General features: G+C 48.6%; 3 protein-coding genes across 3 annotated transcripts; all 3 read right to left on the minus strand.

The window, feature by feature from the left end:
- Positions 1-5,287: 5,287 nt before the first annotated feature.
- LOC124297716 (uncharacterized) lies at positions 5,288-5,905 on the minus strand. The gene has a single exon (XM_046749024.1). It carries the CDS (start codon positions 5,903-5,905, stop codon positions 5,288-5,290), a length of 618 nt encoding a protein of 205 aa, XP_046604980.1.
- Positions 5,906-20,797: 14,892 nt separating this feature from the next.
- Positions 20,798-24,516, minus strand: LOC124297717 (uncharacterized). Its single transcript, XM_046749025.1, has 2 exons — positions 21,553-24,516; positions 20,798-21,448 (listed from the first exon to the last, which is right to left on the minus strand). The coding sequence occupies exons 1-2, from the start codon at positions 24,514-24,516 to the stop codon at positions 20,798-20,800; spliced, it is 3,615 nt and encodes a 1,204-aa protein (XP_046604981.1).
- Positions 24,517-24,666: 150 nt separating this feature from the next.
- LOC124297718 (uncharacterized) lies at positions 24,667-26,034 on the minus strand. The gene is made up of 2 exons (XM_046749026.1): positions 25,507-26,034; positions 24,667-25,383 (listed from the first exon to the last, which is right to left on the minus strand). The coding sequence occupies exons 1-2, from the start codon at positions 26,032-26,034 to the stop codon at positions 24,667-24,669; spliced, it is 1,245 nt and encodes a 414-aa protein (XP_046604982.1).
- Positions 26,035-27,830: the final 1,796 nt, after the last annotated feature.

Here is a 27,830-nt window from a genome sequence, read left to right on the forward strand (position 1 = left end):
CGGTAAACGCGGTGTCGATTGCATAGATGGGTTTATGAAACAGCTTATGGATTTATCAATTCAAGTCGAGTCACGCATCAAAAACATAATTTCGCTGAAGGCTCTTACCCAAGTGCAACGCGATCATCACATACGCGCAAAGAATTGTTATATTTGCGAAAAACCGTTTACCCCTGAGGAGAAAAAGTATTACGATCACTGTCACTTCACGGGTAAATATCGTGGTCCTGCTCATAATAGGTGTAATTTGAATTTCGGAGAATCGCACACAATTCCAATAGTTTTCCACTATTTGTCCGGTTACGATTCTCACTTTTTAATAAAATCCCTCGCGTCAACTTTCCCCGGTAAGATTACACTGCTACCCATAAATGGGGAAAAATATATATCCTTCACGAAACGCGTCGATGAAACAATGATGCACTTGAGATTCATCGATTCGTTCCGATTTATGGCTAGCAGCAGCGATAAACTTTCCACATATTTGACCGATACCGATAAACGCATAACACGTAAATTTTATAATAACCCGACTCAGTTCAGTTTGATGACCCGCGAAGGCGTTTTTCCCTATGACTACGTCGATTGTTTGAGGAAACTCGATGAAGCGCGATTACCTGCAAAGACGCATTTCTACTCTCATCTCACCAATTCAAATATTGGGGACGCCGATTACGAGCACGCGAAAACTGTTTGGAGGGAATTTCATTTAGAGTCATTGGAGGACTATTCAGATTTATATTGACAGACCGATGTTCTTTTGCTTGCCGATATTTTCGAGAATTTCCGCGCTAGCTACTTCAAAACATACGATTTGGATCCGTTGCACTACTACACTGCACCGGGACTTGCTTTTGACGCGATGCTCTAGCATACTAATGTAAATTTGCAACTTTCAGACAACCCTGAAATGTTGTTGTTTATTGAAAGAGCCATTCGAGGCGGCGTAGCACAAAGTTCTAATCGACACGCTTCGGCCAATAATAGATTCATGGAAACGGATTATGATCCAAACAAAGCGGAATCGTATCTCACGTATTTTGACGTAAATAATCTGTACGGTGCAGCTATGGGCGTGCATTTGCCAATCGGTTCGTTCCAGTGGGAGTATCAGAACATCGATATAACGAACCATCCGGACGATTCGCCGATCGGTTACTTTCTGGAGGTAGATTTGGACTATCCTGTGGAACTCCACGAGAATCACAAAGACTCACCTCTTTGCCCCGAACGTTTTGCTCGTCCAGATAGTGAAAATGCCAAACTCGCGACCACCCTTCACCCCAAAACAAAGTATATATTTCACCATAGAAATTTGAAGAAGTGTTTGAGTTTAGGATTGAAATTAACAAAAGTGCACAGAGTTTTGAAGTTTGCACAATCTCCATGGCTCGAGCATTACGTAATTCTCAACACAGACATGCGTAAGCGGTCTAGGAATGTATTTGAGAAAAACTTTTACGAACTCATGAATAACGCTGTGTTCGGCGAGACTGTGGAGAATGTGCGAAATCATAAAGATGTCAAATTGGTCACAAAATGGGAGGGAAGAGGGGGTGCGAGGACGCTTATTGCCCGAGCAAACTTTCACAGCTGCACCGTATTTGACACTGATATGGTTATCATTGAAATGAATCGTGTCAAAGTTCACTTCGCCAAACCTATTTACGTCGGTGCATCAATTCTAGGTCTGTCAAAAATCTTCCTCTACGATTTCCACTATAATTATATTAAAACCACCTTTTCGAATAAACAAGCTGAATTGATGTATACCGACACGGACAGCCTTATTTGTCAATTCAATGTGCCTAATATCTACGACATCATCAAACGTGATGTAGATACAATGTTTCATACCTCTGACTATACGCCCGACAATGTGAATGGTATTCCCCTTAAAAACGAAAAACAACTAGGGCTAATATGAAGGATGAAAATAATGGTAAAATTATGACAGAGTTTGTGGGACTGCGAGCAAAGCTGTACACGTTTACTACGATGGGTGAGGATGGGGAAAAGTTATGACAAAGTTTTTGGGACTGCGAGCAAAGCTGTACACGTTTACCACGATGGGTGAGGATGGGGAAAAATATAACAGTGGCGTAAAAGTCAGTAAGCGCGCCAAGGGTGTAAGAAATTCATCGATAAATAGCATCACGTTTGATGATTATGAGCGCTGTCTGACGGCTTACCAAGAGTCGACTCTTCCACAGTGTTGATTACGCAGCAAAAAACACAAAGTAAGCACTATCGTACAAAAAAAATTGGCTCTGAGTTGGCAGGATGAGAAGCGGCAATTGATACCTGGACAGACCGACACCGCACCTTGGGGGGTTGTCCCAGCCCCCCAATAGCTGTATGATAAAACTGTAGACGTAGAATTGATGTGAATATTTAATGTTTGACGCCTCGGACGACCCACCATCGGGCGGAAACGTTCCACCATCAATACGATATTTAATGGATTTAAAAATGTGAATTCATATACTTAACAATTATTTATTTCTTATTGTTAATATATCGAGCAATTATTCATATATATTCGTTTACCACGAGAAAAGTTTTCAGAAAGTGAAAAAAGTTTTCTGAAAACGAAAAAAAGTTTTCCGAAAATGAAACAAAGTTTTCTGAAAATAATAAAAAGTTTTCCAAAAAATAAAATGTGTAATAATCGTATGGCAAAATTGCATATTATCATTATCATTCTTATTATTACTATTATTATTATTATCATTATTATTATTATTTTTTTTCTTCCGAGGAGTTGCGGAATCCAAGTTACGGATTCGCGCCAGTCATACGGGCTAGCGCGGATGTGGGACTCCAGGGTGGCCTACCCACTAAACCGTCACCTCCTGTGCAACGCTTCCAGCCAGGGACTATGGTGATATTACTTCTAGCTGGGAACTCTGTCGGTGTGTTTTGCCAGTCTGTCCGTCCGTCCGTCCCGTGCAGGCAGTCCGTCAGTTGCGTTACGTCAGGCGGCCGTCCGCGTTCTCACGTCGTAGGATTGTCTCTCAACAAGTTGCCACCTTTCTGTACTATGGAGCATCACCCCGACAATGTTGTCGGGAGTGATGCCCCCCACGACCGTCTCCAGTTTATGTCTTAGTTCTGTCCAGCGGTCACATTCGAAGAACGTGTGTTCCGCGTCGTCTCGTTCGTGTCCGCAGTACGTACAGTTGGGCGTCCGTACTCGGTCCAAGTTGTGTAGGTACCGTCTAAAACAACCGTGGCCCGTCAGAAGCTGGGTGACGTAAAAATTTACATCCCCAAACCACCTCTGGATCCACGGTCTCAGGTCCCTAATAAGTCGTCTCGTCCAGTTTCCCGTCGTTTCTTCCGTCCACCGTTGCTGCCACTTCTATATCGTCGCGTCTCTTTCCGTCGTTGCCGCGTCCCGTCGGGTCACGTCCGCGTCTCTTCCGTAGACCCTCTTGCGCTCGAACGCGAGAAGGTCTATGGGAATCACGTCTGCCACCACCAGAACGGCCTGTGCTGAGACCGTCCGATAGGAACAAGCGATCCTCAACGCGCTTCGTCTCTGTACCGTCGTCATTACGTGACAGTACTTCTCAGTCTTCAGGGAGTCTGCCCAGATCTCCGCACCATAGAGGAGGATCGAGTTCACAGTCGACATCAAAAGTCTCCGTTTCCCCGGTCTCGGTCCGTTTGTGTTTGCCATCAGGCGGCTCAGGGATGCTATTCTTTAAGCCGCCTTCTGAGCCGTTCGTCGTATGTGAGGCCAGAAGGTCATCTCCGTATCCAGGGTCACCCCCAGGTACTTGACTTCCCCTCTGGTCTCGATCTCGTCCATCCCGACCGTCATGCGTAATGTGGTCGGTATTCGTCTCCTGGTGAGGAGCACCAGTTCTGTCTTTTCCGTCGCGAGTTGCAGTCCGTGGTCAGTCATCCACCGTCCGACTCGTCTCTTTGTCTGGTTTAGTGCGTATTGTGCCAGATCTGGAGTTCGCTCGACTATCACTGCCGCCACGTCGTCAGCGTAAGCGACCAGGTGAACGACGAGTGGGAGCTCCAGTCTGAGCAGGCTGTCATACATCCCGTTCCAAAAGTCAGGTCCTAGTATGGAACCTTGGGCAACCCCCGCGGTGATCCGTCGCGTCACTTGGCCTTCGGTCGTTTCGTACGTCAGTCGTCTGTTCCGAAGGTAGTCTTCAACAACTCGGAGCAAGTAAGGCGGGACTCCGAAGTCGCCTCTCAGCGACCCTAGAATATCCACCCACCTGGCCGAGTTGAGCGCGTTCTTAACGTCAAGTGTCACCAGCACCGCGACGGGTCGCACAGCGTGGCAATGTCTGTCTGTCGACCAGAAGAAGTCAACCACCTCTTGGATCGCTCCAATCGTTAATCGACCCCTCCGGAAGCCGAACTGCTGGTCAGAGAGGCCTCCGCCGTCCCGTATTGCGTCCGTAAGTCGTGGTCGCAGAAGCTGTTCGTACAGTTTCCCTGTCGTGTGCAGTAAGCTCAGCGGCCGGTAGGCCGACGGCGTGCTGGGGTCACCCTTACCCTTTGGGATAAGGACCAGCCTCGCCACCTTCCACCGGTCGCTGAATGTCCCTGTCGTAAGGCACGTGTTGTAGAGGTCGAGGAGTATCTCCGGCCTCAGGCTCGCCATCAGCCGAAGAACCTCCGCCGGTGCCCCGTCCGGTCCTGGCGCCTTACCCCTCTTCATTGCTTTGGTCGCTCCGACGAGCTCCTCGGCGGTGAAGACGGGGGGCGCCGCCGTCTCGTCGTCGTTCGTCGCGTCCGTACGCGTCGGGTGCGTCGGGAACAGTCCGTCGACGATCCGTCGTGCGGTTTCAGCGTCCTTGAGTTCTGGCGGGATCCGGGCCCCCAGTCTACCGGTCACAATCTTGTAACCGGCACCCCAGGGGTCGCGGTCCACCTCCTCGCAGTGCTTCTTCCAGCATCGTGTCTTGCTGTCTCTGATGGCGTACGTCAGTCGTTTCCGTTCAGTCTTGTACTCGGCCTGAAGGGTTTCCCTTTCGGGTCTCCCTCCAGCCCTCGTAACCCGTCGTCGTTTTGCCAGGCAACTCTTCCGCAGCTCGTATATCTCGTCCGTCCACCAGTATTGTGGTGGTCTGTTACGTCCGTACCGTCGTTTTGGCATTGTGCTGTCGCACAGCCGCGTCGTCAGTTTGGCCGTCTCGTCCGCTAGTCTTTCCGCCCTTTGCCGGCCAGTCAGCTCTGGGGGGACGTCGGTAGTTGGGGCCGGCGCTGCCGCCAGCTCCGCCGAGAACTCCAGTATGTCGAGTTTGTCTACGTTTCACCGCGGGGGGTGCCGGGTCCTCGTCCGTGTCGTCCCTGTCTCTCCTGCCATTTCGAAGGCGATGTACTGATGATCGCTGGCCGTGTAGCCCTCGAGCACCCGCCACCGCCCTATCCGTGGCAGAGTTCTGTCCGTCGTCATCGTTACGTCCGGGATGGAGTCTCCAAATCCCGGCCGTCTGTACGTTGCTACGTCTCCTGTATTTGTCACCACTGGGTCCAGCCTTGCGGCCATCTCCAGCAGCAGCCGTCCGCGTCTGTTCGTTGCCGTCATGCCCCACTCGACCGCCCTCGCGTTAAGGTCCCCCGCGACCACGAGGTCCCCGGGCAGGTCCCTGAGTCCGTCCTCGAGGAGCGCAACCTTCGCCCGGAACTCCGCTGCAGCGCCGTTTGGGGTCAGGTAGACGCTGACGTGAGTGACAGCGCCCACCCTAGCCCAGACGTAGTCGTCCCCGACGCCACGAGCGGTTATCCGGGCTCGGGCAGCGCCACTCACCCCGATAGCCACTGTCTTGGTCTCGTTCGTAATCCAATCCTGCGTTTGTCGCACCCTGTACGGCTCGCACAGGCCCAGAATGTCGGCGTCGTGTTCGTCTGCTATCTGTGGTAGTAGCATGTCTGCTGTCCTACTGCGGTTCAGGTTGCCCTGAACTATCCTGTCCGTCTTCCGGCCTGCGTCTTGCACTCCCCCAGCGCAACCCGGTACACCGCGAACCTCCCGGAGCCCGCGAGATGCGCCGCATCGCCGTGTCCCGCCTCGGCGCACAGTGGGCAGGCCGGTCTGTTCTTACAGTCCGTGGCGTAATGTCCTGTCTCGCCACATTTCCTGCAGCACTTCGTCCGGTCTGTATTTTTACATTTGCCTCAGTGTGCCCGTATCCCAGGCACTTGTGGCATTTCGTCACCGTCAATCGTGGTCGGACGCGGCAAGCTACCCATCCAATCCCGATCCGTCCCCGGCCGAGCAGCGCTCTGGCTTCCTGCGACTCTAGGTCGCATACGGCCATAAACTGCTCGGCCAGGTTCGGACCGAAGATATGGACCCCAAAGTCCGCGTCTCGTCCCGTCTCTCGTCGCAGTGCCTGTATCACGTCGTGCCTGGTCGTGACACAGTCAAGATTCATGATCTCCAGTTGAACCCCGGAGGTCCCGGTCCTGACGTTGCCTGCGTCGCCGACCGCGTCCTGCAGGACGCGTCGGAAGTCGTCTCGTCCGTTGGCGTCAGTCTTTATCTTCAGGAGACACAGACCATTCTTCGTCTTCCTGAGAGTCGTCACTTTAACGTGACTCTTCGCAGGGTCGACCGTGGTCCGTATCTTCCTGACAATGTCAGAGTACGTCGTGTCGTTCCCGGGTTTGACGAGCACCGCCGTCCCCCAGTGTTTGGGAGCCGCTCTGCGCCCCTCAGCCCCGGCCGTCGTGTCCGTTGTCGCGTTCGTCTCGTCCGTCCGCGTCTTCCGTTTCTTTTTTTCCTTTCTTGTCCTTGTCACTGTCTGCCAGTCAGCGACCGGTTCCACAACCGTTGCCCTCTTCTGAGAGGATTCCGGAGTGGTTCCAGTCGCCTCCGGTTTCCGTTTCGTCCGCGGAGTGTTTTGTGTCCGTTGGTCAGTCTCAACGTCCGTCTCCGTCGTCTCGTTGTCCGTCTTGTGGTCCTTCGGGGCTGCTTTAGCGCGCCTGTTAAGCGCAACGTCGGCAGCCTCGAGGATGGTCTTGATGCCCAGTTTGACGGACATACTCATGTTTTTTTGGATGGCCGCTGCCTCGGCCATCCTTGTCGCCGTACTGTGGATCAGTGACAGTAAGTCCGTCATGTCCATATCGTCCGTGATCCGTGTTTTCGTGCCGATCGTGGATACAGCGGAAGCGCAACTCGCTCCGCTGCCCGTGCTCGACACGCTGTTCGTCCTGTCTCGTCGTTGGTGTCCCAGTATCGTCCTGTCCGCTGTTCCAGTTTTCGTGTCCGCTGTCTTTGTTGCCGTCTTTGTCACCTGGTCCTTGCACAATTTGCAGCCCTCAGAATCCGTGCCGCTGCCATGGGCCACCGGGGCTTTCACCCGATCGGAACCCAGGGTGGATTTCCCCTGTGATGGGGCTACCACCTGAGGTATATCGTTGTTCACCTTGTGCATCTCCATAAAAGTTCCCAAGTGCTACGGGTCTCTCGGGGGCGCGACTCCCCGTACCGCGCCGGAACATAGCACGGCCCCTGAGGTCGCCTCGGGGGCCTTCCGTCGGACTTGTGCCGACTTCCGTCCCCTCCGACTTACTAGAAGACCCCGGGGTCGTCACTTCCCGAGCAGACCAGGTTTTTACGCCTAATCTGCCTCCTGAGGCCGCCTCGGGGGCCATCCGTTGGGCCTGTGCCAACTTCAGTCCCCCTTGACTTACTCGATGTACGCGGGGTCGTCACTTCCCGAACGGGGGATTTAACCCCCCCGCCACCTGCGGTCATTATTATTATTATTATTATTATTATTATTATTATTGTTATTATTCTTAATATTATTACTATTATTATTAATATTTTCATTATTATTAGTATTATTGTCACCGTCACCGTCCCCGTCCCCGTCCCCGTCCCCGTCCCCGTCCCCGTCCCCGTCCCCGTCCCCGTCCCCGTCCCCGTCCCCGTCACCGTCACCGTCACCGTCACCGTTACCGTCACCGTCACCATTATCATCATTACTATTATTATTATGATTATCATTATCTTTTGAAGGCCTTTGATCACGGCAGGCAATGGTGGAGGCGCCCCCTGCTACCAGGGTCATTACTGCCCGCGCAAGGACAGCTCCTGCAAAGACCTTGGATAGGGCGAGGACTGCGGTACAGAGGGGCTGTAGGCGGCCTCGACGTTGATAGTGCCGGACACTGGTAGCAGGAGGCACCTCCAACATCGCCTGCCGTGATCGAAGGCCTTGAAAAGATAATGATAATGATAGTAATAAAAGTGATAATAATAATGATGATGACGACGACGACGGAGACGATGACGACGACAACGACGACGACGACGATAATGATAATGATAATGACAATTATAATTATAATTATAATTAGAATTATAATTATAATAATAATAATAATCACCGCAGATGGCGGGGGAGTTAAATCCCTCGTTCGGGACCTGACGACCCCGCGTACATCGAGTAAGTCAAGGGGGACTGAAGTTGGCACAGGCCCAATGGATGGCCCCCGAGGCGGCCTCAGGAGGCGGATTGGGCGTAAAAACCTGGTCCGCTCGGGAAGTGACGACCCCGGGGTTCTCTAGTAAGTCGGAGGGGACGGAAGTCGGCACAAGTCCGACGGAAGGCCCCCGAGGCGACCTCAGGGGCCGTGCTATGTTCCGGCGCGGTACGGGGAGTCGCGCCCCCGAGAGACCCGTAGCTTGTAGGAACTTTTATGGAAATGCACAAGAATAACAACGATATACCTCAGGTGGTAGCCCCAGCACAGGGAAAATCCACCCTGGGTTCCGATCGGGTGAAAGCCCCGGTGGCCCATGGCAGCGGCACGGATTTTGAGGGCCGCAAATTGTGCAAAGACCAGGTGACAAAGACGGCAACAAAGACAGCGGACACGAAAACTGGAACAGCGGACAGGACGACACTGGGACACCAACCACGAGACAGGACGGACAGCGTGTCGGGCACGGGCAGCGAAGCGAGTTGCGCTTCCGCTGTATACACGATCGGCACGAAGACACGAATCACGGACGATATGGACCCGACGGACCTATTGTTACTGAGCCACAGTACGGTGACAAGGATGGCCGAGTCAGCGGCAATCCGAAAAAACATGAATATGTCCGTTAAATTGGGCATCAAGACCATCCTCGAGGCTGCCGACGTTGCGCTTAACAGGCGCGCTGAAGCAGCCACCAAGGACCACAAGACGGACAACGAGACGACGGAGACGGACGTTGAGACTGAACAACGGACACAAAACACTCCGCGGACGAAACGGAAACCGGAGACGACTGGAACCACTCCGGAATCCTCTCAGAAGAGGGCAACGGTTGCGGAACCGGTCGCTGACTGGCAGACAGTCACAAGGAAAAACAAGGAAAAAAAGAAACGGAAGACGCGGACGGACCAGAGAAACGCGACAACGGACACGACGGCCGGGGCTTAGAGGCGCAGAGCGGCTCCCAAACACTGGGGGACGGCGATGCTCGTCAAACCCGGGAACGACACAACGTACTCCAAAATCGTGAGGAAGATACGGACCACGGTCGACCCTGCGAAGAGTCACTTTAAAGTGACGACCCACGTGAAGACGAAGAATGGTCTGTGTCTTCTGAAGATAAAGACAGACGCCAACGGACGAGACGACTTCCGACGCGTCCTGCGGGACGCAGTCGGCGACGCAGGCAACGTCAGGACCGGGACCTCCAGGGTTCAACTGGAGATCATGGATCTTGACTGTGTCACGACCAGACACGACGTGATACAGGCACTGCGACGAGAGACGGGACGAGACGCGGACTTTGGGGTCCACATCTTCGGCCCGAACCGGGCGGAGCAGTTCATGGCCGTATGCGACCTGGATTCGCAGGAAGCCAGAGCGCTGCTCGGCCGGGGACGGATCGGGATTGGATGGGTGGGGTGCCGCGTCCGACCGCGACTGACGGTGACAAAATGCCACAAGTGCCTGGGATACGGGCACACGAAGGCAAAATGTAAGAATACAGACCGGACGAAGTGCTGCAGGAAATGTGGCGAGACAGGACATTACGCCACGGACTGTAAGAACAGACCGGCCCGCCCACTGTGCGCCGAGGCGGGAAACGGCGATGCGGCGCATCTCGCGGGCTCCGGGAGGTGCGCGGTGTACCGGGTTGCGCTGGAGGAGTGCAAGACGCAGGCCGGAAGACGGACAGGATAGTTCAGGGCAACCTGAACCGCAGTAGGACAGCAGACATGCTACTACCACAGATAGCAGACGAACACGACGCCGACATTCTGGGCCTGTGCGAGCCGTACAGGGTGCGACAAACGCAGGATTGGATTACGAACGAGACCAAGACAGTGGCTATCGGGGTGAGTGGCGCTGCCCGAGCCCGGATAACCGCTCGTGGCGTCGGGGACGACTACGTCTGGGCTAGGGTGGGCGCTGTCACTTACGTCAGCGTCTACCTGACCCCAAACTGCGCTGCAGCGGAGTTGCGGGCGAAGGTTGCACTCCTCAAGGACGGACTCGTGGACCTGCCCGGGGACCTCGTGGTCGCGGGGGACCTCAACGCGAGGGCGGTCGAGTGGGGCATGACGGCAACGAACAGACGCGGACGGCTGCTGCTGGAGATGGCCGCAAGGCTGGACCCAGTGGTGGCAAACACAGAAGACGTACCAACGTACAGACGGCCGGGATTTGAAGACTCCATCCCGGACGTAACGATGAAGACGGACAGAACTCTGCCACTGATAGGGCGGTGGCGGGTGCTCGAGGGCTACACGGCCAGCGACCATCAGTACATCGCCTTTGAAGTGGCAGGAGAGACAAGGACGACGCGGACGAGGACCCAGCACCCCCCGCGGTGGAACGTGGACAAACTCGACATACTGGAGTTCTCGGCGGAGCATGCGGCAGCGCCGGCCCCAATTACCGACGTCCCCTCAGAGCTGACTGGCCGGCAAAGGGCGGAAAGACTAGCAGACGAGACGGCCAAACTGACGACGCGGCTGTGCGACAGCACAATGCCAAAACGACAGTACGGACGTAACAGACCACCACAATACTGGTGGACGGACGAGATAGCCGAGCTGCGGAAGAGTTGCCTGGCAAAACGACGACGGGTTACGAGGGCTGGAGGGAGACCCGAGAGGGAAACCCTTCAGGCCGAGTACAAGACTGAACGGAAACGGCTGACGTACGCCATCAGAGACAGCAAGACGCGATGCTGGAAGAAGCTGTGCGAGGAAGTGGATCGCGACCCCTAGGGTGCCGGTTGCAAGATTGTGACCGGTAGGCTGGGGTCTCGGATCCCGCCTGATCTCAAGGATGCTGAAACCGCACGACGGATCGTCGACGGACTGTTCCCGACGCACCCGACGCGTACGGACGCGACGAACGACGACGAGACGGCGGCGCCCCCCGTCTTCACCGCCGAGGAGCTCGTCGGAGCGACCAAAGCAGTGAAGAGGGGTCAGGCGCCAGGACCGGACGGGGTACCGGCGGCGGTTCTTCGGCTGATGGCGAGCCTGAGGCCAGAGATACTTCTCGACCTTTACAACACGTGCCTCACGACAGGGACATTCAGCGACCGGTGGAAGGTGGCGAGGTTGGTCTTTATCCCAAAGGGTAAGGGTGACCCCAGCACGCCGTCGGCCTACCGGCCGCTGAGCTTACTGGACACGACAGGGAAACTGTACGAACAGCTTCTGCGACCACGACTCACGGACGCGATACAGGACGGCGGGGGCCTCTCTGACCAGCAGTTCGGCTTCCGGAGGGGTCGATCAACGATTGGAGCGATCGAAGAGGTGGTTGACTCCTTCCGGTCGACAGACAGACATTGCCACGCTGTGCGACCCGTCGCGGTGCTGGTGACACTAGACGTTAAGAACTCCCTCAACTCGGCCAGGTGGGTGGATATCCTAGGGTCGCTGAGAGGCGACTTCGGAGTCCCGCCTTACTTGCTCCGAGTTGTTGAAGACTACCTTCGGAACAGACGACTGACGTACGAAACGACCGAAGGCCAAGTGACGCGACGGATCACCGCGGGGGTTGCTCAAGGTTTCATACTAGGACCTGACTTTTGGAACGGGATGTATGACAGCCTGCTCAGACTGGAGCTTCCACTCGGCGTTCACCTGGTCGCTTACGCTGACGACGTGGCGGCAGTGATAGTCGAGCGAACTCCAGATCTGGCACAATACGCACTGAACCAGAGAAAGAGACGAGTCGGACGGTGGATGACTGACCACGGACTGCAACTCGCGACGGAAAAGACAGAACTGGTGCTCCTCACCAGGAGACGAATACCGACCACATTACGCATGACGGTCGGGATGGACGAGATCGAGACCAGAGGGGAAGTCAAGTACCTGGGAGTGACCCTGGATACGAAGATGACCTTCTGGCCTCACATACGACGAACGGCTCAGAAGGCGGCTTAAAGAATAGCATCCCTGAGCCGCCTGATGGCAAACACAAACGGACCGAGACCGGGGAAACGGAGACTTTTGATGTCGACGGTGAACTCGATCCTCCTCTATGGTGCGGAGATCTGGACAGACTCCCTGAAGACTGAGAAGTACTGTCACGTAATGACGACGGTACAGAGACGAAGCGCGTTGAGGATCGCTTGTTCCTATCGGACGGTCTCAGCACAGGCCGTTCTGGTGGTGGCAGACGTGATTCCCATAGACCTTCTCGCGTTCGAGCGCAAGAGGGTCTACGGAAGAGACGCGGACGTGACCCGACGGGACGCGGCAACGACGGAAAGATACGCGACGATATAGAAGTGGCAGCAACGGTGGACGGAAGAAACGACGGGAAACTGGACGAGACGACTCATTAGGGACCTGAGACCGTGGATCCAGAGGTGGTTTGGGGATGTAAATTTTTACGTCACCCAGCTTCTGACGGGCCACGGTTGTTTTAGACGGTACCTACACAACTTGAACCGAGTACGGACGCCCAACTGTACGTACTGCGGACACGAACGAGACGACGCGGAACACACGTTCTTCGAATGTGACCGCTGGACAGAACTAAGACATAGACTGGAGACGGTCGTGGGGGGCATCACTCCCGACAACATTGTCGGGGTGATGCTTCATAGTACAGAAAGGTGGCAACTTGTTAAGAGACAATCCTACGACGTAAGAACGCGGACGGCCGCCTGACGTAACGCAACTGACGGACTGCCCGCACGGGACGGACGGACGGACAGACTGACGAGACACACACCGACAGAGTTCCCAGCTAGAAGTAATATCACCATAGTCCCTGGCTGGGAGCGTTGCACTGGAGGTGGCGGTTTAGTGGGTAGGCCACCCTGGAGTCCCACATCCGCGCTAGCCCGTATGACTGGCGCGAATCCGTAACTTGGATTCCGCAACTCCTCGGAAAAAAAAAAAAAATAATAATAATGATAATAATAATAATAGTAATAATAAGAATGATAATGATAATATGCAATTTTGCCATACGATTATTACACATTTTATTTTTTGGAAAACTTTTTATTATTTTCAGAAAACTTTTTTTCATTTTCGGAAAACTTTTTTTCGTTTTCAGAAAACTTTTTTCACTTTCTGAAAACTTTTCTCGTGGTAAACGAATATATATGAATAATTGCTCGATATATTAACAATAAGAAATAAATAATTGTTAAGTATATGAATTCACATTTTTAAATCCATTAAATATCGTATTGATGGTGGAACGTTTCCGCCCGATGGTGGGTCGTCCGAGGCGTCAAACATCAAATATTTACATCAATTCTACGTCTACAGTTTTATCATATAGCTATTGGGGGGCTGGGACAACCCCCCAAGGTACGGTGTCGGTCTGTCCAGGTATCAATTGCCGCTTGTCATCCTGCCAACTCGGAGCCAATTTTTTTTGTACGATAGTGCTTACTTCGTGTTTTTTGCTGCGTATTAAACACTGTGGAAGAGTCGACTCTTGGTAAGCCGTCAGACAGCGCTTATAATCATCAAACGTGATGCTATTTATCGATGAATTTCTTACACCCTTGGCGCGCTTACTCACTTTTACGCCACTGTTATATTTTTCCCCATCCTCACCCATCGTAGTAAACGTGTACAGCTTTGCTCGCAGTCCCATAAACTCTGTCATAATTTTTCCCCATCCTCACCCATCGTAGTAAACGTGTACAGCTTTGCTCGCAGTCCCACAAACTCTGTCACAATTTTACCATTATTTTCATCCTTCATATTAGCCCTAGTTGTTTTTTGTTTTTAAGGGGAATACCATTCACATTGTCGGGCGTATAGTCAGAGGTATGAAACATTGTATCTACATCACGTTTGATGATGTCGTAGATATTAGGCACATTGAATTGATAAATAAGGTTGTCTGTGTCGGTATACATCAATTTAGCTTGTTTATTCGAAAAGTTGTTTTCAATATAATTGTAGTGGAAATCGTAGAGGAAGATTTTTGACAGATCTAGAATCGATGACATATTAAAGATAGACATATCAAAATAATTAAAAAATGGACGTATGGGCAGTACAAAAATATGACATTTATTTTAGAATTAGACTCAGAAACGTATAAAGAACTAATAAAGGAAAATCGAGTAAGGATGGGCTGGAAGAACTGCAAAGCATTTGAATATGTGACGATAATGCAATGTTTCAATTGCTGGGGGTATTGCCATATAGGCAAAAATTGTAAGAAACGCGCTGTGGCAAGTGTGCAGGAGCACATAAAGCAAAAGAATGTAAAAATAACGAAAGTAAATGTGCGAGTTGTGCAGGGCACTTATAAAAATTGACCTAAAACAAGAAGACATAAAACACAGCGTATACGATAAACTATGCCCAACGTACAAATATTTTTCAGAGATAGAAAAGATGAGAAAGGGAGTGAGGATAAAGTAAAGGAAGTGGGAGGGTCGCTAGTGTATTTAAATGCTCGAAGCCTCATTAAAAACCTAGACAAAATCAAATACCTAGTTGTCAAAAAAATGAAACCATCATCAATGGCACTTACAGAAACGCAACTGACACAAGAAATTGACGATGAAGACGTAACAGTACAAGGTTACAGCTTAATAAGATGCGATGGAGAAGATGGACGGACAGGTGGAGTAGCTATTTATATAAAAAAAGTAATACAATTTACAGTCATAATAAATAGAAAGATAGAAGGAAACTGTTGGTATTTGGCGGTAAAAATAGGAAAAAATCGATTCAATACATACTCAGGGGTGATAGCTCTAGTATATCACTCTCATAGTGCAAGTGATAGAGATTTTATTGATTCGATTGATGAAATAAGTGAAGAATTATACGGGTATGAGGATTGCTTGTTCACTGGAGACTTTAATATAAATTTTAACAATAACTCATACTGTAAGAAAAGACTGACTAGATTATTTTCAGAAAAAGGCATGAAACAGTATGTCAAAAGTGCAACGAGAGTAGAGGAGGACTCGCAAACCATCATATACCTAGTCTTTAGTAATAATGAAGTAGATATTGAAATAAAGGATACGCCGAAAATTATGGACCACGAAATCTTGGACGTAAAAATAAATTTAACAACGGAAAACAATATCAAATCAAATGCGATGAAAAAAGATGTGAGAAACATTGACGACATAAGGTTTATAAAAAGGCTCGAAGAGAGTAAAACGTATTCAAGAAAATTGGAAGCTAGCCAAACAAATTACCAAGACTACACAAATGAAACAATAAATAAAATAATAGAGGCAGTGGACAAAGAGATGCCGTACAAAGGAATAAAAGTAAACAGCGATAAGAACGACAAAAAATGGATAAACGAGACAATAAAAATAGCATTAAGGGAGCGAGACGCATATTATAAAGTAGCTAAAAACAGAAACACCGAATATGACAGGAAAGGATATCGAAAAAGTAGAAATAGGGCGGTAGAACTTTTGAGAAAGGAAAAAAAGTAATATTATGAGAGAAAAATCGATAGTAATAAAAATAACAGTTCCGAGATGTGGAAGACACTGAAAAAAATCATAAAAGGTAAACAGCAAGAAATCGATTACACGAGGGGCATTTATTTTAATACCACACTAATAAAGGGCGTAAAGGAAATAGCAAACTGTTTCAATGGATATTATATAAACAGTATCGAGGAGATTGTAGGTAGTATAGATACAGTTGTAGAAAATAGTGATGAAGAAATGATACACGTAAGCACGACGTTTACAAAATTTAAAGAGCTTAGCGAAGAAGAGTTGGGTATCAAAATAAGAAATATGCCAAAGATAACTGGGACACAAGAGGGGATATCGAGCAAAATACTAACTTTAGCATTTAAAGCAATCAGTCGAGAACTGACACTGATTACACGGCTCTACAAAAAAATTTTTGTTCTTCGTCCTAAAGTTTATTTTATGATTTTCTGGTTAATTATGAACAAAAACGAAAAGAAAATACCTTTTTTTGGTACAAAGTTTGCTTTTGTAATAGTTATAGTAAAAATACTCATTTTTGATTATTTTTTAAAAATTAATTATTTTAAATACATCAAAAAATACCGCGCGATCAGAGTTGGGTTTTAACGTTCAGACAGTGCTTCTAGATGGCACTCGAGTGATAAACAACGATCAGGTATTTTGTAGAAGTCCAGAATAACTGAAAATGTTCTCATTAAAAGTACATATGCCGCATGCTCATTTAGATAAATTTAAAAACAACATGGGAGCGTATTCAGAAGAGCAAGGAGAACGTTTTCATCAGGACATTTTGAGCTTCGAACAACGTTGTCAAGGCCAATGCAATGAAAACATGATCGGAGACTATATTTGGGGTTTATTGAGAGAAAGTACTTACGAACATAAAGGAAAAAGTAAAAGCGTGCACTTTTAAATTATTTTCTACTTTTTTGTAACTTATTTTGATAGTAAAACTTAATAAAAATAATAAAAATGTTTATTTAAATGGTTTCATCTTTAATTGATGATTAAAACCACAGATTTTGAAAAATATCGTTCAATCGGTCTCCTAAGTACAAAAGCAAACTTTTTCATGCTATATATTTTTTTTTCGTCTAATTACGAACTAAAGAATCGAAATCTAATACTTTAAAGGGTAGGTAAAATTTTTTGTTGATCCGTGTTATAAATCAATCCCTGCGCCAGGGATACTTTCCAGAAAGTTGGAAAAGGTCGGAAATTGTACCGATACCGAAAGTGAGTAAAACTAGAAGGGCAGATTAATTCCGACCGATAAATATATTGCCACAGTATGAAAAGGTATTAGAAATCATAGTGAAAGAGCAAATAATGGAATATCTAGAACGAAACGACCTACTCACAGAGCTACAATACGGATTTAGGAAAGGAAAATCGTGTGAGAACGCTATACAGCAAATACTAACGGAGTGGAACAAAGCCATCAGTAACGGAAAGATAGTTAGAGCGATATTTGTAGATCTGAAGAGAGCGTTCGAAACTATAGATCGTGAGAGGCTTATAAATAAACTAACAAAGTTTGGTATTGGAGGTACAGTTATTGATTGGTTAAAGTCGTACTTATCAAATCGGTCACAGATAGTATCTATAAATAAGACTAATTCAGAAGAAATGAGGACAAAATACGGCGTGCCGCAAGGTTCAGTCCTTGGACCCTTATTATTTATTATGTATATAAATGACATTGTTGCCTAAGTTTCTGATTCTAATATCATATTATTTGCTGATGACATGGTCATTTACACGAAGACAGAAGGATCTGCAGAACTGGAATATAAATTGACTAAACAATTAGAACGAACAGAGAAATGGCAGTGCAAGAATAAACTGAAAGTAAATGCCAAAAAAACAAAGATTATGATCATAAAAGGACCACGACAAAGGAAAGGAGATGAAATTAAAGTTCTATGTAAAAATGGAGAAGAACTTGAAAGGGTAGTGGAGATAAAGTATTTGGAAATAATGATAGTCTCGAAACTCAACCTGACAGCACACGAGGATTACACAATTAAAAAAGTCGGAAAAAATGTCAGTTTTTTAAATAGACTGGGCACATTCTTATCACCAATGACACGATGTACAGTGTACAATACTATAATAGCACCACATATTGAGTATTGTAGGACGGTAATGCTTAATATGAATAAAACAGATATTGATGAAATTCAGAAACTACAGAACAAAGCGATGCGTGTAATATTACAGTGTTGCCATTGGACGAGAGTGAATGATATGCTAGACGCGTTATGTTTTCTTAATGTAAGGGAGCGAATAGAATATAATGTAATTATGTACATATTTAAGATGGTGGATGTTAACGTGCAGAAAGAGCAAAATGTTCAAACGGTTGCAAAAGTGTGGAATGGGACTGGTATGCGAACAAGACAAGCAGAACATTTAAAAATAGAACACAGGCAAAGGGCTATGGGACAAAGAGATTTATATTATATTATAAGGGGCAGTACGTAAAGAGAGGCAGGTGCTGAAGTAAAGAGTAATATGTAGAAATATAATAATAAGGGGTAGCTGTAAGGTATAATAATAAGGTGGATGTGAGATATAAGGATATGTAAAATGTATCTCTCTCTCTCTCTCTTGAACTTGAACTTGGTGCTTGGTGAACAACGTGTACCCGTTATCGTTCGTCACATTTTCTGGCCGTTTTTTGAGTTGATCTTTGTGAGTTCGGTCTGTCTAGTATTGGTTTGTTCGCGCTGTGCCGGCTTTTAAGTGGTATAAAACTCCTTGCGCCTTGTAGTGCGGCTATTAAATAATTGAGACTTACAGTGCATTATAACCCGTTAAAATTTCACGCACGGTTTGACTTTGTTGTTTCTTTCTGGAGCTGTCAGTGTCAGTGTCAGACTAGTGAGGTTGAACGCAGCCTTTGTTGACTGTTGACTGTCTTGGGATTACCTTCGTGTTATCTATAAACGTCTATTTATACCAATCTATGATACCGACTTGCTGATAGTATGGCTCCTCCAAACTGTGCTTTGTGCTACGCTTCTATAGATGTCCCTAGTAGTGCCATTACCACAGGCGACAAATGTAAACATTCATTTCATGCTATTTGTCTCAAAATACGGTTTCAAGTCGAAACTAGCAGGGCTGCGACAGATCGTGTTCGTAGCTGCTGCCCTATTTGTACGAGAGATGAGACAACCGCTATTGGAGCAGAAATTCAAAAAATTTCAACCTTACTCGTGACTATGAACACTCGCCTTAGTGCGTTTGAAGCCACAGCGGCCAAGGTCAGCACGCTCGTAACGTTTGTCGAGGATCTTCGAGGAAAATTTGACAGCATGCTAGCCGATAATGTAGCTCTCAAATCAGGTCTCGAAACTGACAATGCCACCGTAACAGAGGTCAAGAAAGATGTTGATTCGCTGGCTGAGGTAGCGTCTCGCCATTCAGCGGACATTAGTGAAATTGGAAGCAAGCTTACCATCAAGCAGACTGGTGTGCTGGCGCCTGCTGATGAGGCTATGCTGTTGCGGGTAGCATGCAATGAAGTTGCGAACCACCTAATTATTACAGGGATTCGAGATGGTGGTGATCGCGAGCGTCTAGATGAAATATTGACCAAACTGCTAGCGGCTCTTGATATACAGCTGCCTCCTGATGCCATAATCCGCTTCGAACGAATGGGCCGCTATAGAGCTCAGAGTGCCCCTGGTGCTTCAACCTCGCGTTTGGATGCAACTGCTCCTGGCTCTCCTCCTGCCTGCACTGCGCGTCCTCTTATGTTAATCCTTGGGTCTCCTGCCTGGTGCGATCAAGTAATTGCGGCTAAGAAGCTCAAGCCTCAACTCCGAGCTGCAGAAATTGATGCCGCCCTCTCGGACCGAAAGGTTTGTAATAACAAAAGGTATCCTGTGCAACTTCACCGATATCGGAGTCAGATCTTGAAGAAGTTTCCGTCGCTGAGCTCGAGGTCTGTGTGGATAACTGATGCTGCGTTGTTTGTTCGGCCTGGACCGGGGATCAAACCGTTACGCTTGCAGCCTTCTTCCGACTTGTCGACCCTAACACGAGCCCTACAATGACTCACACCTGCGACTGTTCTCAAACCTAAGCGCTCACTGACTCGCCCGAAGCTCCTCAATGTCTGCTGCCTTAATGCCCAGTCGCTGCCTGCCCATATTGATGAATTTCGCGAGTTCTTTCGACTAAACTCATACCACGTGATTACTGTCTCCGAAACCTGGCTCAACGAGCGGGTATTGGACGTACAGGTTATGTTGCCATCTTACAGGTTGCATAGGGTTGATCGTCGAGGGCGACATGGGGGTGGCGTTGCCTTCTTTGTGCACGAGAAGCTTTTCTCTGCAACGGTTGCTACGTCCGCTGCTCTTCCAGAGGATGGATATCCTGAATACCTTCTAATAGAAGTTAGCGCTGATGCTGGAATGAAGTTTCTATTCGCGGTCGTATATAGACCTCCTAAAGTTGGTCATCTCGATATGTTTGAGGATGAACTTGAATAAACTACGATGTTGGCTAGGTGAATAAATGAAACTCGTGAGTTTCTCTAAATTAGTTCAGGTTTATTTTAATAGAAAATTGATTCACTCTGATTGACATATACAAGAGAGAACTTAGATATCAAAATGTTTAAAGAATATAATATTGAGTAGGCGCTATCGAAGGCAGCGTACGTAGCTCAGCGTGACGGAGCGAGGACTGACTCCGCAGCGAAGCCAGGCGGCCGTACGACTCCAGAGAGGAGCTGCGCGCGCAGCGGCGGCCCGTGCTCACAGCTCAGTAACAGCAGCAGAAAATCCAACAAACCGCCCGCCTCGTTCCGTGAACGAAAGTAGATGTCCAAATGCCGCCCGCCAAAGCCAGACTCGTTTAGCGGCGAGAACCATTTGGCCTCGCAGGATCGGCGAGTGGGATGAGAGCCAACTTAACGATAGGTCTGACGTATTCGCCAGTAGCAGCACGAACGGTCACGGTGCGGACGTTCCCATCAGGTCCCGGATGAACTTGAATTACGCGTCCCAAAGGCCATCTGCCATTGACACGTAACAAACTCGGATCCAAGATGAAAACTAGATCCCCGACCTTTAAGTTGGGGCGCTGACGCAACCATCTTTGGCGTTGTTGTAGCGTGTTAAAATACTCTCGGCTCCATCTTTTCCACAACTCGTCCCGCATTGCTTTCACAAGCTTCCAGTGAGTCAAGTGGTCTAGATTGCTGTAATCTGCAGGAACTTCGGGTATCGACCCAAGGTGTCTTCCAACTAGCAGATCGCCAGCTGTTAAAACTTCTAGATCATCGAGATCGCTAGAGAGCGGAGAGAGAGGCCGGCGATTCAGTACGGCTTCAATACCGATAAGCAACGTGGAAAACTCTTCATATGTCAAATTTCTTGGGCCGGCAACTCGTTTGAGATGTCTTTTGAAGGACTTCACGCCAGCTTCCCACAGCCCTCCGAAGTGAGGAGCAGCAGGGGGAATAAATTTCCAAGTGATACCTTCAGTGGCGAGAGCGTCTGCAACCTGAAGTGCGTGGCGTTGTCGCTTCAAATTTCTTTAGGTTTGCCACGTCGCTTGGTAAATCGTTCCAATGCCGCTTGAAGGCTTTCTGTTGTGAGGTCACCAACGAGTTCCAAGTGCACTCCTTTTGACCGAAGGCACACAAATACGGCAACATATCCTTTGGTTGCACGACAACCGCGACCTTTGGCCGCAAGAACGTTAAATGGGCCTGCATAGTCAACACCGGTGTAAGCGAAGGGATCACTCGGAATGATGCGCTCTGGAGGCAGGGGAGCCATAACTTGTTCCAATGGGCGGGGAGAAGAGCGGATGCAGATCACGCAATTTTGGATGAAAGTCCGAATTTTTCTTTTACCACCGAGGATCCACGCTCGACGAACGACTTGGACGTATGTTGATCGAAAGCCCCCGTGAAGTGATTTCTCGTGCGCCCAGTTGATGATCAGCCAAGCCAGATGATCAGTGCCAGACAATATTGGTGGGTGACGTTCATCGTAGGATAGTAGGGAGTGCTGCAAGCGTCCACCTACGCGAAGAATGCCCTTGGAATCAACGTGAGCGGCTAATCCTCGTAGCACGCTGCGATTGGGAAGATTGTTCCCGCTCCGAAGACTCGCAATTTCAGAAGCAAAGTATTGGCTTTGACTGAGTTGAACGCATGCGAGAAAGGCTTCGTGAAGCTCAACGGCGGTCATGGGCCCCAGAACAACGGCAGTGGGCGTGCGTTGAAGCCGAATTCGTATCCAACGACGTAATCTCACTAGGAATCGCAGCAGAGTCAGTAGCCTTGAAAATTTGTTTACGAAAGATGGATTCAAGTTCAGATTCTCGCAAACGGTGGTAGCATGGCTGGTCACTGCTTCTGGAGTAGGATGTGACGGGATCTCTTTCCAAGTAGACGGATTTGAGAGCCAGGTGGGTCCGTCAAACCATGAACGTTCGTGCAAGAGTTGAGTCAATTCAGCTCCTCGTGTGGCGACATCTACTGGATTTAATTCGCTGAATACATGTCTCCAAGCGGCACGGGGAAACGTTTCTTGTATCTGATTCACGTAGTTGTCCACCAGCGAATTGCCGACAGGCTCGTCCGAGCAAATCCAATGAAGGGCGATTTTAGAGTCGGTCCAAGCGTAGCAATTGTCATTGGAAATCTTTAAATCTTTGGCTACAGTTCTCAGTAATTTCACAGCTATTAGAGCTGCTCTTAATTCCAGTCGTGGAATAGTCATTCGAGGCTCGGTTTGTTCCTTAGGACGCAAGCTTTTGATTGAAGCCAGTTTGGTCTTGGCTATTAACAATGCAGTATGAACGGATTGATCTTGAGAAACTCTAATGTATACAGCTGCAGCCATTGCACGGCGACTGGCGTCAGAGAAGGCGTGCAGTTCTACAGCATGCCCAGGTGAGGTCTTTAACCAACGAGGAATACTGACTTCCGAAATCCGTCCCAAGTTCTCTTTGAAACTGTCCCAGCGCCTTGACATTGACGCCGGTAACGGTTGATCCCAATCCAGACCAGCCCGCCACAGATCCTGCATCAACATTTTGGCCAATAAAGTGACGGGTGCAAGCCATCCACATGGATCAAAGATGCTTGCGACCGCGGCAAGTATCTCGCGTTTTGTGCGTTGCACAGGCGCGAGTTGTGGTGGAGCCAAACGAAAGTTGTCAGCCTGAGGATCCCAGTGAATTCCCAGCTCATTTACAGGTCCGTCTTCACCGATACGAACCCATGATGGACGCAAACACATTTCCGGAGGCAGATCTTGTAGAAGCTCGGGAGTGTTGGCAACCCACTTGCGAAGGGGAAAGCCTCCTGCTTGGGCGAGTTGGATCATTTGGTCTCGCAATCGCAGGGCATCTGGAATATTATCGGCACCAGAGAAAATGTCGTCGATGTACCTCTCGTGGAGTAAAGCTCTCGCTGCATCCTCACGACCCTCCTTTTCGTCGTCACATAATTGTTTCATCACCCTAAGAGCGAGGTAGGGCGCGCATGACGTGCCATAAGTGACGGTGAGGAGCTGATAATGCTTGACAGGTAAATCCTCGTGAGGGCTCCAAACAATTCGTTGTAAGTTTAAGTGCTCCTTTGCTATGCGTATTTGACGGTACATCATTTGAGCGTCAGTACTAAAGGCGATTTGATAAATACGCCATATAACTAACACGCGCCACAAGGTGGTCTGGAGTTTAGGGCCGGTGTACAGAACGTCATTCAAACTGTACCCACTAGACGTAGACCGTGATGCATTGAATACTACGCGCAGCTTCTGTTCGAGATCTCCTCTCTGCCAAATCCCATGAAAAGGTATGTAGTATATCGGTGAGTCAGTTTGATGTATTTCTTCTTCAGGTAGCTCTCTCATGTGGCCATATCTTAAATACTCGTTCATAAAATTTAGGCAGGCTCGAGCCAGTGCTGGATCTCTTTTCATTCGTCGGAGAAGCGCAGCCAGTGAAGCCAGAGCACCGAGTAAGCTTTCGCCGAGCAGATGAAGGAGGTTTGTCCGAACAGGCAGTGGTACAATGTAACGCCCTTGAGCGTCACGTTGATGCTGACTGAAGATAGTTTCACAAATCTTGTCATCTGGCGACTGTCTTACGACATGGGGCACGTTCTCAATTTCCCAAAATCGCTGAATAAGTTGAAATAGTTGTTGATACCAATGAGGTTCGACACCAGCTTGTGTAAGGCAGAGTCGAGTAGTGGTCGACGTCGTCGGTTGAGCGATGCAGCCCGAAATGATCCATCCGACTGCGGTGTTTTGTGCCATTGTCGTGTCTTTCCGCAGGACCCCGGACCGCATTAAGGTCGGGAGAAGGTTTGCCCCAATAAGTATATCCACAGGACCTGGTGTATCGAAATGTTCATCTGCCAATTGCAAGGGACGCCAAAGCTCTCGAACATTCTGAGGGATCTGAGTAGTTGGCGTACTCAGACCGAGGCGTTTTATGCAGTATACTTCAAAATCAACGGGGCTGTCCAAGTCGGGAAGATGTATCTGTAGACGTGATTTGAATTGCGAGCGATCGATGAATTCTCCGCCAACACCACTGATGCTCATGTCTACACGTTCTGCCAAAGCACTGACACGGTGAATGAAAGAAATCGAAGTCAGTGATATTTCAAAGCACGAATCTAGCATTACTCGAGCAGAGATGGTTCTTCCACGATCGCTTCCAGCTTGCAGCATCGCTGTTGGCAGGATGGCTAGTCACATATTAGTGGATGGAGGAGTCGTTGACTTCAGATCATTGGTTGAATTTCCACTCTCTTTGCTTCGCTTGATAGGAATAGGCGCAGATACAGGTGGCCCTGCTCGTTTCTGTTCTTCATGTAGAGAAGTGTGGTGCAGTGCTCCGCACACAGAGCAAGCCAGTCGAGATGGACAGAATCGAGCAGTGTGATTTGATCGAAGGCAATTGAAACATAATCCTGCTTTTGCCACAAGGTCACGGCGTGCTGAAGGTTGCAGCGCAAGAAGTCCCTCGCAGTGCCCGGTGTAATGATCACTCTGGCAATATCCACAGCTTTCTGAGCCTTTAGTGACAAACGTTCGAGCGTTAGGGTACTTAACTGGGTATGCGACTTTTCTTGGCTCGAATGAAGGACCTGGTGGGTGTCTCGCCGAAGGTTTTAGAGTGGATTTTGGACCTTCCATCGATTTGAGTGTTCGACATCGACTGTTCAGGAAGTTGATCAGTGTGGTGTAGGTCGGCATTCTTGTTCTATGATCAATGGTAGCTGTATCTAATCTTTCCAGTTCTTCTTGCCACTTGCCGCGTGTTTCTGGATCTAGACGATTGGCTGCGATCGAAATGAACCAATCATCCCAATGAGAGACTGGACGGCCTAGAGCTTCTAGTTGTTTTCTATGGCGCTCGAGAGAATCGCATAAATGCGGAAGATCACTGGAGTTTTCATTGGTAAGCTTACGTAGGTCTTGTATGGAGTTGAGATGATCATACACCAATAGCCTTGGGTGCTCGTATCGAGTAGTCAGCTATTCCCAGGCTGCAGCGTAGTTCGTTCCAGTGACTGGGAAACTGTATACGGCTTGTTTGGCCTCTCCTTCAACATGATTGCGTAAGTAAAATAATCGCTGCACGTCGCTGAGTTGGTCGTCTTCATGAACAATGGCGAAAAATGCGTCGCGGAATGCTTCCCAGTCTTCTCTGCGTCCGGAAAACGTAGGTATGTTCATCGGTGCTAAACGGCTATTATTAGACCTTGAGTGCTGGGAGCATAGTGTTATCTCTCCTGGGGCGACTGGGGTTCTAGACGAAGTTGCAGTCAGCTGATCGCGAAGGTTGTAGAGTTTTGATTGCGACTCAATGTAGAGGTTCTCGATTTCTGCGTAGATTGCGTCGCCGTTGTAGCCATCTGCTGCGTTCGCACCTGCCTCGATCAATGCGAGATGGTTGCCTTGGAAATCTGCCCAATAGGCGTTCAGCATTTCAAATCGCACCTGTACCTGTCCTAGGCTCCATTGATCATTTGGCGTATTTATCACAAATTGAGTGAAGTTGCGAATTACTGCAAGCAGCGCCTGCTGAGCGGCAAGAAGATTGTTGTTTTCCATGGTTTGCTCTGAAATCAAGAAACGGAGGGATATCGTAGGTTCACAAATCTTCAGCTTGAAGTAGGCACTGGCCGCCGCATTGTATTCATGTTTCTATTTGATGCAGTAGCAGTCGAAAGTGTAGTTTCGTCGCCTGAGTAGGAGAAAGGAAGGGGAGGGAGAGAAGTAGACGCGGCACGCCGTTTATCCAACACGGCGGCGTCCATGGACGGTAAGGGGTGCAAACTCAGAACGACGCGGCTGTAAAATTCTTACGCAAAATGAAGGATTATCGTTGCGATATTGAACGAACAACCATTTACGGTTCACTTTGCCAGGCATTGGACGCCTTTATCAAACCTTGTCACGTTTTCAGCACCTCGAGCTAGATAGCATTGACAGCTATAAAGCGAGCATCGATCTCGAACTCATGCATGAGCGAGAGGGAGAGAGAGATATAGATAGACAGCACTTGGTGTTACATTCTTTTGTTTTAGTTGCCTTTAGCTTTATTGCAGTTTAAGTATGTCCCTTTACCAATTCATAGTGTTCAGCGTACACGTATTCGATCTCGAACTAGTACAATATAGAGAGTACATTAGTGAGAGAAACAAGCATGGCGTTTGCTCCGTTTTTTTTTTTTTTTTTGCTCCAAATTCGATATGACGGCCCGTGCTACCGTATAAATGCCTTTGTCTTTCTTTTCACATATGAGTTATGCTTACGTGGATGAGATTCCTATCTGAGGGTGTTTATTCAGCAATTATCCGGCTCGAAGGACCATGAATAAACTACGATGTTGGCTAGGTGAATAAATGAAACTCGTGAGTTTCTCTAAATTAGTTCAGGTTTATTTTAATAGAAAATTGATTCACTCTGATTGACATATACAAGAGAGAACTTAGATATCAAAATGTTTAAAGAATATAATATTAAGTAGGCGCTATCGAAGGCAGCGTACGTAGCTCAGCGTGACGGAGCGAGGACTGACTCCGCAGCGAAGCCAGGCGGCCGTACGACTCCAGAGAGGAGCTGCGCGCGCAGCGGCGGCCCGTGCTCACAGCTCAGTAACAGCAGCAGAAAATCCAACAGAACTTGTTCGGCAACAATCTCGATATAAATTTTCGTGTGTTCTTGGTGACTTCAATGCGGATCTGACATCTGCAGCTTATGACTCTGTTCACCTTAGTGAATTTTTCGCATCGCAGGGGTATGATATCGTGCCAATGCAGCCCACTCATCATACTGCCACCTCTGATACCTGGCTCGATATATGCGCTACTAACAATATTACTCTTCTTTAGTCCTGGCGTCAATCGTCGAGTCCATTTCTCTCAGAGCATGATCTTATATATGCTACTGTCAGGTATGGTGTGCCCAAGCAAGAGGCGCGTGTTATTCGATACCGGCCGTGGGATCGTGTCAATTGTGATGCTGCTTCTACTGCCTTATCTACGTTTGACTTCTCACAGTTTTCGTTGCTGCCCTCAATGGATGAACGGTTGTCAATATTCAATAACCTTATGAATAAGGTACTGGATTGTGCTGTTCCTGTCAGGGAACTTACTTTGCAGCGATCACCCGCGCCTTGGATATCGCTAGATATCAGAAGTCTGATGAAAAAGCGCAATGCCTGTTACCGGTCCTTTAAGAGATCTCGCAGTGTGGAAGGTTTCGCCGAATATGTCGCGTACCGTAGAGATGTGAAGCGTGCTTTAGCAGCCGCCAAGACTACTTACATACAAGAGCGGTTCAATATTTGTGGTGGTGCGCGATCGTTTTGGCGTGAGATGGAGAACCTTGGTCTTGCCAAGTGT

The sequence above is a fragment of the Neodiprion virginianus genome, chromosome 2, assembly GCF_021901495.1.
Source record: "Neodiprion virginianus isolate iyNeoVirg1 chromosome 2, iyNeoVirg1.1, whole genome shotgun sequence".
Classification (NCBI taxonomy): Eukaryota; Metazoa; Arthropoda; class Insecta; order Hymenoptera; family Diprionidae; genus Neodiprion; species Neodiprion virginianus.